This window comes from Leptodactylus fuscus, chromosome 7 (genome assembly GCF_031893055.1).
Source record: "Leptodactylus fuscus isolate aLepFus1 chromosome 7, aLepFus1.hap2, whole genome shotgun sequence".
Classification (NCBI taxonomy): Eukaryota; Metazoa; Chordata; class Amphibia; order Anura; family Leptodactylidae; genus Leptodactylus; species Leptodactylus fuscus.
In genome coordinates, this window is record NC_134271.1 from 9976697 (window position 1) to 9985356 (window position 8660).

The 8660-nt window shown below is 47.8% G+C and overlaps 1 protein-coding gene across 1 annotated transcript; it reads left to right on the forward strand.

Moving 5' to 3' along the window:
* The first annotated feature begins 483 nt into the window (after window positions 1-483).
* Window positions 484-7372, forward strand: PSMA1 (proteasome 20S subunit alpha 1). Its single transcript, XM_075283624.1, has 10 exons — window positions 484-562; window positions 3288-3332; window positions 3956-4057; window positions 4326-4429; window positions 4755-4843; window positions 5068-5138; window positions 5524-5653; window positions 5878-5957; window positions 6939-7043; window positions 7177-7372. Exons 1-10 carry the CDS (start codon window positions 560-562, stop codon window positions 7231-7233), a joined length of 786 nt encoding a protein of 261 aa, XP_075139725.1. The 5' UTR covers window positions 484-559; the 3' UTR covers window positions 7234-7372.
* Window positions 7373-8660: the final 1288 nt, after the last annotated feature.

Here is an 8660-nt window from a genome sequence, read left to right on the forward strand (position 1 = left end):
CGCTTCTTTTTCACAGAAAAAAGTAGCATGGTGGTCTCCATAGACCACCATTGTGAGGGGGCGGATAATCTGTGCCCTCTATGCTTGTGTGAACTAGCCCTAGCTATATCATATGCATATACATTATATCCCCCTCACATGTGACCTCAGATATATCATATGCATATACATTATATCCCCCTCACATGTGACCTCAGATATATCATATGCATATACATTATATCCCCCTCACATGTGACCTCAGATATATCATATGCATATACATTATATCCCCCTCACATGTGACCTCAGATATATCATATGCATATACATTATATCCCCCTCACATGTGACCTCAGACACATTGTAACATTGTATCCACCTCATTGTGACACATTTGTTGCTCTGTTGCGAGTTGTATTATATAAATAAAGTTATGCGAAATTACACAACTCTCAGCCCCGGCAGTCGGGGTGTGATTGGTCCTGCCTGGTGAGGGGGCGGGGTCACCTCCGGTCAGACGAGAGCAGCAGAGCGCCGAGTACAAGCATTATTCAGCAGCTCGGGGAAGCCGGGAATCATGGTGAGTATAAGGCCGGGGAGACAGGGCGGGAGCGGGGACAAGTCAGAGGGAGGCCCGGCATCATAGTGACTGGAGGACGGGGAGGAGGTGAAGAGAAGCCGGAGCGGTACAGGAAGAGCGTGGGTGTGAATGCAGCACTGAGGGCAATAGATCTACAACCCAGAAGTAATGAGGAGGCCTGGAAATACTGGGGAGAGACCTAGCTCTAGTACCAGGGAGTGTAATAGAGCTAGAACAATGGAGTACTGCGGAATGTAATGTCCGAGAATTCTGGAATATTGGGGGAGACATAGATCTAGTACCTGGGATCACTGAGGAGGGTAATAGACCTAGAACCCAGAAGTACTAGGGGAGGCAGGAACCTAGGGGCATCTGCGAGTACAATAGACCTAGGAATATTGGAGAGTAATACACATTGAACCCAGGAGTATTGAAGAGAGTACTAGCTCTAGAACCCAGGAATGCTGAGGGAATCATAGAGCTAGAACCCAGGCGTATTGGGGAGAGTACTAGCTCTAGAACCCAGGAATACTGAGGGAATCATAGACCTAGAACCCAGAAGTACTAGGGAGAGGCAGGAACCTAGAGCCTAGGGACATCTGGGAGTACAATAGACCTAGAACCTAGGAATATTGGAGAGAGTAATACACACTGAATCCAGGAGTATTGGGGAAAGTACTAGCTCTAGAACCCAGGAATACTGAGGGAATCATAGACCTAGAACCCAGGAGTATTGGGGGAGAGTACTAGCTCTAGAACCCAGGAATGCTGAGGGAATCATAGACCTAGAACCCAGGAGTATTGTGGAGAGTACTAGCTCTAGAACCCAGGAATGCTGAGGGAATCATAGACCTAGAACCCAGAAGTAATGAGGAGGCCTGGAAATACTGGGGAGAAACCTAGCTCTAGTACTAGGGAGTGTAATAGAGCTAGAACATTGCAGTACTGGGGAATGTAATAAGCCGAGAATTCTGGAGTATTGGGGGAGACCTAGATCTAGTACCTGGGATCACTGAGTAGGGTAATAGACCTAGAACCCAGAAGTACTAGGGGAGGCACGAACCTAGAGCCTAGGGACATCTGGGAGTACAATAGACCTAGAGCCTAAGAATATTGGAGAGAGTAATACACATTGAACCCAGGAGTATTGGGGAGAGTACTAGCTCTAGAACCCAGGAATACTGAGGGAATCATAGAGCTAGAACCCAGGAGTATTGGGGTGAGTACTAGCTCTACAACCCAGGAATACTGAGGGAATCATAGAGCTAGAACCCAGGAGTATTGGGGAGAGTACTAGCTCTAGAACACAGAAATACTGAGGGAATCATAGACCTAGAACCCAGGAGTACTGGAGAAATTCACAGATCTACAACCTAGGAGTACAGGGGTGAGGGAATACACCTAGAACTATGGGTACTAGATCTGAGGGAAGACACAGATCTAGTACCCAGGAGCACCAAGGAGAGTAATCTCTGGACTACTAGGGGGAAGGTATAGATTTAGTATTCTGGAGCACTGGGGAGAGAAATAAACCTAGAACTCTGCAGGTTGTACTCGGGGCTCCCCCATTGGTGCAGCCAGGAAGGGATGTGGTCAGGATGATTGACAGGTGTCAGATTTTCTTATACAGTCCTGATCTTTAGCTGATGGCTCTCATCTACACTGTTACATTGTGCCAATCCCTCAGCTGTGGTAAGTCTTAGGGCAGGAGCTTCTGGATGGAAGTCATAGAGATGAAGCCCTGTTCACACAATGCAGCTGATTAGAATGTGCTGTTTTTTTTGTTTTGTTTTTTATTATAGTCTGTCCTGTCCCTGACGGTTTCTGCCTTGTAATTCTGCCCGCTCACCAGGCGGAGCCGCCGTCTTTGACACTTTCACTTTTACTTTGTGACTCGTGATTTCCTGGAGACGTCCTGAGACTTTGCCAAAGGAGGCGCCGCTGAGTTTAATGTCAGGAATAAACTTTACAGCAAGGATGTGATCAGCTACAAGGTGTCCGCAGCGCCCCCCACAGTGATGCAAAGTGTCCGCAGCGCCCCCCCACAGTGATGCAAAGTGTCCGCACCCCCCCCCCCCCAATAGAGATACAATGGGGCAAATAATAAATTTGCAAATTTGCATCAAATGTATTCTTTGAGCCCCTGTCTGCACCTCCCCTGCCACATCGTACAATAGTTGGGTCATTTATTAAGACTGACTTAATAAATTTGCCCCATTTCCCCCACCCCGACCCCTCTACACCGTGCAGTGATACAATGTGAGCTATTCACCAATCCCTCTACACCAGTTTTTTGATGATATTTTGTTACAAGACCCTTTCATGGGCCAAATGTGCTCCACAACCCCCGTTCTGCGCTTCGCTTGCCACATTGTGAGAATGAGGGTGGAGCTAAGTGAGGTTGCCTCAGCCCGATATAGTTAAAGTTTTTTGGTGTATGTTATAATGGAGATTAGATAGAGCCCATATTGGTTGTCACCCAACTCTCCTGGGCTCAGTCCAGGCTGTGGGATAAATGCAGACTGCCACTCAGTCCTGGTTCTTGTCTACAGTAATTGGGGCCAATACACAAGGATCCATAGGTGACCCTTGTGCTTGGACCAGTACATGGTGGTCTACAAGTCGTGACATTTGGAGGTCATGTGACTGGATCTGTGGTTTGATACATTGATTCGCTTTGTATAATTGGACTTGTTAATCATGTGATATGTTTTGATTTCTGCAGTTTCGTAACCAGTATGACAACGATGTGACCGTGTGGAGCCCCCAGGTGAGTGCACCCACCAACTCTGTCTGCTCCGGCCTGAACATGTCTACTGGCCGCACAATCCCGAGCCCTGTTCTATCTGGAGCGGGCGCTCTCATTATAGGGATCCGGAAATTGGATAAAATAGGTATTAGAAGGTGTGACCTCAGAGCGACTGCCAGCACGGTGCTGAGTACAGTGACCGGTGCTGTCAGAGGGGGCTAGTACATGGCGGTCACTGTGTGCCATGTTATTAATACAGTAATGTCAGAGGGCGGCTGTGGACATTGAGAACAGGGCGATGAAGAACAACTTCAGAATTCCCCGCACTTCACTCTCTGTAAATATCTTTATACTTCGTACTGTTTGTAGTGATCCTGAAATGCAGAGGGTCTCCTCCTCCAATCACATCTAAAGCTGCCCATGTCATAAAATGTGTAGGTTTATTTACTGGACACCGCTGCATGGAGTAGTTCAGCCCCCTGGTCACTTCTAGTCGGGTGGATCCATTCACCGAGTGACAATTACCTGGCGGATACGTGTGGGCGTTGCGATGACTGAATGTTCTGTGATCTACAGTTGTCAGTTTTTCTGTAGCATCCATCACCTCCACCTTTAATAAATGGATTTTGCTGCTTGTCCTCTAGGGCCGAATCCATCAGATTGAGTATGCCATGGAGGCGGTGAAGCAAGGCTCGGCCACCGTGGGCCTGAAGTCCAAGACGCACGCGGTTCTCGTGGCCTTAAAGGTACAGTCACCCTTTCTTGTGTCATGGTCCAGCCCCTGCTCTTCTGTGGGTGTATATAGCAGATGAGATGATGATTTTCCCTGCAGCGCTGATTTTTGCAATTTTGACAAGTAAAATGTAACAGATTCTGACGTAATACTTGATGATTTGCAACGTGGGTGTTTCTATTGAGCTCCAGTCTGGATTCAGAGTCCTGGGCTTGGGTATGAATCGCAGGCGCCGCTCGTCTCCCGATAATGAACTTGTCTCCTTTTCACCCGCTACATAGAGAGCTCAGTCTGAACTGGCCGCACATCAGAAGAAGATCCTGAATGTGGACAATCACGTCGGCATCTCCATCGCAGGGCTGACCGCAGACGCGCGCCTCTTGTGGTGAGTGGAGACCTTTGCTGCAGAATTTACCATCCATATTCCTTTAATCTGGGATTCAGGAGACATCTCGGGTGCAGACATGGTGGATTATTATTCCATCATCAGAGCAGAAGTTGCAGAAAGATCACAATACAGTGTTACACTGCAACGTTGTACCTTACTGATCAGCGGCAGCGCCCTAGCGATCCTGAGCTCCTTCTCTGCACAGCCCCACATTACACTACAGTGTTGGATTTTCTGGATTATCAGATGCTGGATTGAAGAGTCCCTTGTTTTATTTCACTTGTGCTGATTCCTGTGTCCTCTCTTTGCTCTTTCTCTGCAGTAACTTCATGCGTCAGGAGTGTCTGGATTCGCGGTTTGTCTTTGATCGCCCTCTCCCGGTGTCACGCCTGGTCTCTCTGATCGGCAGTAGTATCCTTACCCCCTATAATAGCTGCGTGCCTGCAGTCGTCTCCTTGCTCCTCATGTCCCTATCTATACATTGCTCTATATTCACTATAAACTTAGTGTAAGTCTATATGGACACTCCAGGCCGCGCACACGTAAGACTTCTGAATGGCTACGTTACCCCTATTTCTAACCGTAGGCTTATTCTCATGCAATGTTTCTTGTGTATATTCCTTAATAATGTCCAGAAACCCAAATTCCAACCCAGCGCTATGGGCGCAGACCGTATGGAGTGGGACTTCTCATTGCAGGATATGACGTAAGTGTTTACACCTACTGGCGCAATCCTAGTGCCGGGGCTTGTCTTTTACATTATGAAAGTCTGTACCCCTCCCCCCTATCTGCACACTGCACAAACTATAATGCTGTCATCCTGATGGAACACTCCGATATCTAGAAACTAGGTGCGACTGGTAAATAATATGGCCGTATCCATATGAGAGCCTGAGAAGAAGCAGAACAGTATTGGAAATTGGAAGCAAAGATCCGGATGACTTGCTGACTGTTTATCTGGTGCTTGAAGGGTTAAGTTGTTTGATAGACTCCTTTGATTCTGGAGAGCAGTGGTGGCCGGAGATCAGCGGCGTACACAATGATTGCTGATGTCTTATTGTGTCTTATTCTCCTTCCTGTTTTATCTCCAGGACATGGGGCCGCACATATTCCAGACCTGTCCCTCCGCAAACTACTTTGACTGCAAAGCCATGTCCATCGGGGCTCGGTCACAGTCAGCCCGTACTTACCTGGAGAGACACATGACAGAGTTCAATGAATGTGAGTATGACTAGTCTGTACGGCGTCACAGCATGTGTATAGGGGGAGGAGGCTTAATGTTACACTATAGTGTACGGCGTGCGGATACAGACGGGCACTTGCTATCAGATACATTGAGCTGGTTGGAGTAATAGATAAGGCATTGCAGATATTGTAGATACAGTGTTGGATAAGACATGATAGGAGGACCCCTGACTGATGTGTCTTTTTTTTTTTCTCCACAGGTAATCTGAATGAATTGGTGAAACATGGCCTCCGTGCCCTGAGAGAGACTCTTCCTGCAGAACAAGACCTGACAACAAAGGTAAAGACGTAACGCGTTTGGCTTCAGCTCTTGGTTTACAGTGTAGACATTCTGCAAGAACTGAAATCTGTGCTGTGATTGGTTATGGACAATGAGCCCGTCTTGCTTTGATTTTCGGTCACCGGCCTTTTACCACTGATATTACTATAACCATTGGCCGCTGCTTTTGCACCAAAACCATCCTGTATTGCACAAGGGGCTGGTTACTGGAGTTCTGACCTACAGTGATACATTGTAACAAACCTCTGCTTGTAAGAAGTCCAGGTCGGAGCTGCTGCCGCTCTGCAACAAACATTTACGCTAAATTCACACTAGTGCCCGGGACCTGAACAATAAAGAAAAGAGGCAGGCCTGAATTCAGGCGCTTTCGGCTTTTTAGCGGTGTATAAAACCGCATGTGCGTGAGGGCTTCAGCTCGGATGTGAATAAGGCCATAGCTGTGATAAGTAAGTAATGGATGTTCAGCCTCAGGATGTCAAGCAAATGTTCACAGTCACTGACAGCAAGCAGAGGTCTTGAGAGTGATAAGGAATAGAGATGAGTGAGTACTTAGCACGCACCCATAGGAATGAATGGATGTAGTCGGCACGCAGGGGGTTAAGCGGCCGGCCGCCGGCAGAGTCTGTTACAGATGAGTGCAGGATTTACTATAGGGTAAAATGCTCCTCTCTACTAGATGGATATGGCATAAAACCCCTGACAACGAGGGGCAACACGGTGACTCGGAGGTTAGAACTGCAGCCTTGCAGCGTTGGAGTCCTGGGTTTGAATCCTCCCAAGGACAACATATTCAAGGAGTTTGTATGTTCTCCCCGTGTTTGCGTGGGTTTCCTCCCATACTCCAAAGACAGACTGATAGGGAAAAATGTGCATTGTGAGATCTGTATGGGGCTCACAATCTACAAAAAAAAAACCTGGGGGTTTGCAGAGCTGGGAGATACAAGTAAGATGGAGGTAACCTGTTTTCTGTTCTGTCCATAGAACGTTTCCATCGGTATTGTGGGTAAAGATCTGGAGTTTACAATCTATGACGATGATGAAGTCGCCTCGTTCCTGGAAGGATTAGAAGAAAGGCCGCAGAGGAAGGTGGGTGACACGGGCGTGGCGGTATTTGCTGTGGGTCTGATCATGTAGAAGATCAGGTTGACCAGTTACAGGGATCTGACTGTAGTACACGGACCAGTTTTGTCTCGTTAATGGGTGACTTTGTGTCCGTCAGGTGGCGCCCCCTGCAGAGGATCCAGTGGAGAAGCCCGAAGAGCCCATGGAGCACTAGGTTTAGGATTATTTTTCTACGTCTGTGTCCTTCACCCTGCCCCGATGTTCAGAGAAAGTGGTGGGGGAGGGGCAGGTTTCTATAATTCCATGTTGTCATTACTGAAGAGTGAATCCAATAAATTTTTTTTTTCTTTGAATTTCTTGGTGAATATTCTTCATACCATTTGCTTGCTGTGTCCCCTGTATCCAGTTGTGCTTTAGGTAGCCAAGATCTTTCTTCTGATGATGATTTGCTACAGTGTTTCAGTGCAGGTTAGAAGTCCAGACCAAGTTTCGGCCTCCACCTTCTCCATTCATGGACAGCAAGCCGAGATCTTGAAAGCGTTGAGGAATTAAAAAACAAAGATTTTAGCAAAACCGCCGCAACCAGCTTGTTCGAGAACTGAAATCTAATTGTTTGCTATGGGCGACGGCTCCAGTTTTGAGCGGTTCAGACTCATTTACGTAAGCCTGGCCGCCATCTTGATCCAGGCTGGTCCCTTCCTTGGTGTGTTGGCTCGCTCCCCACTCTGCACATCGGTGATGGTTGCTGCACTCCTCATTATTTTAGGTATGGCTGTCCTGTAATTATCCTCATGTCTTCCTGTAATTTCCTCCGCCCGTCTTCTGCCAGGGCTTCTCCTTGGGACTCGGCTGAGGGAAGTGGTTCAGGATGTGAAGTCAGGCCGTGGCCGCAATTGTGTGGTAATTACTTCAGAGAGAGGAAAACAATCGGAACCATCACATCCTCATACACAACATCCCGACTTCAACGATGAGCTTGACACGGGCGGACAAACAGCTGCGGTGGCCCCATGCCTGGGAAGAGGACCCCAGTGTGTAGTAATGAGGTCCAGCCCTGCAACGCCCACCACAAAGCCATCCATCATATTCAGCAAGCCAGAGAACAGGGATCATCTGTGGGATAAGTAGCAGCGGTGGGAGGTCTGCAATCCTCCGTTCCCTTCTTGCCTGCTCAGTCAATGATTATAGGGATCAGCTAAGGGAGGGCAAAGCATCCCCCAATAAATCTGGCATAAAATGGTGCATTAGTAATCAAAGAGGTTAGGCTATCCCTGAACTGCTGTTCTGTTATGTCTGGTTCATAGTATATTCCGGAATTACTGATGAAGCAGAGCTGAGTGTGTCACACAACTGTATCCATTGTGTACTGTAATAACTCGATCAACAAACACGTTCAGAATGAGTGCGTAAAAAGCAGCTCCCATTGACTTGAATGGGAGGCGGCATACGTGCGCTACCCAATGAAATCAATAGGAAGCCTTTTTGGTACTTTTCCCTTATCGGGCCAGCTGGCACTGGAGCTGTGTATAAAGGAGCAGCGCATCACAGGATGCCAGAGAGGGGCTCCCAGACCTAACGGGGATGTGGGTTGACTTGGTGATTGTCGGTGAGCACAAGCTTGTGAAGCCGGACGTCACCCCC

What these genes read in the sequence shown, in the direction of transcription:
- PSMA1 (XM_075283624.1), top strand. An exon ending in TTCTCATTGCAGGATATGAC is followed by an intron (nt 5,139 to 5,523) that starts GTAAGTGTTTAC and finishes TTTTATCTCCAG; the next exon opens with GACATGGGGCCGCACATATT. An exon ending in AACAAGACCTGACAACAAAG is followed by an intron (nt 5,958 to 6,938) that starts GTAAAGACGTAA and finishes TTCTGTCCATAG; the next exon opens with AACGTTTCCATCGGTATTGT.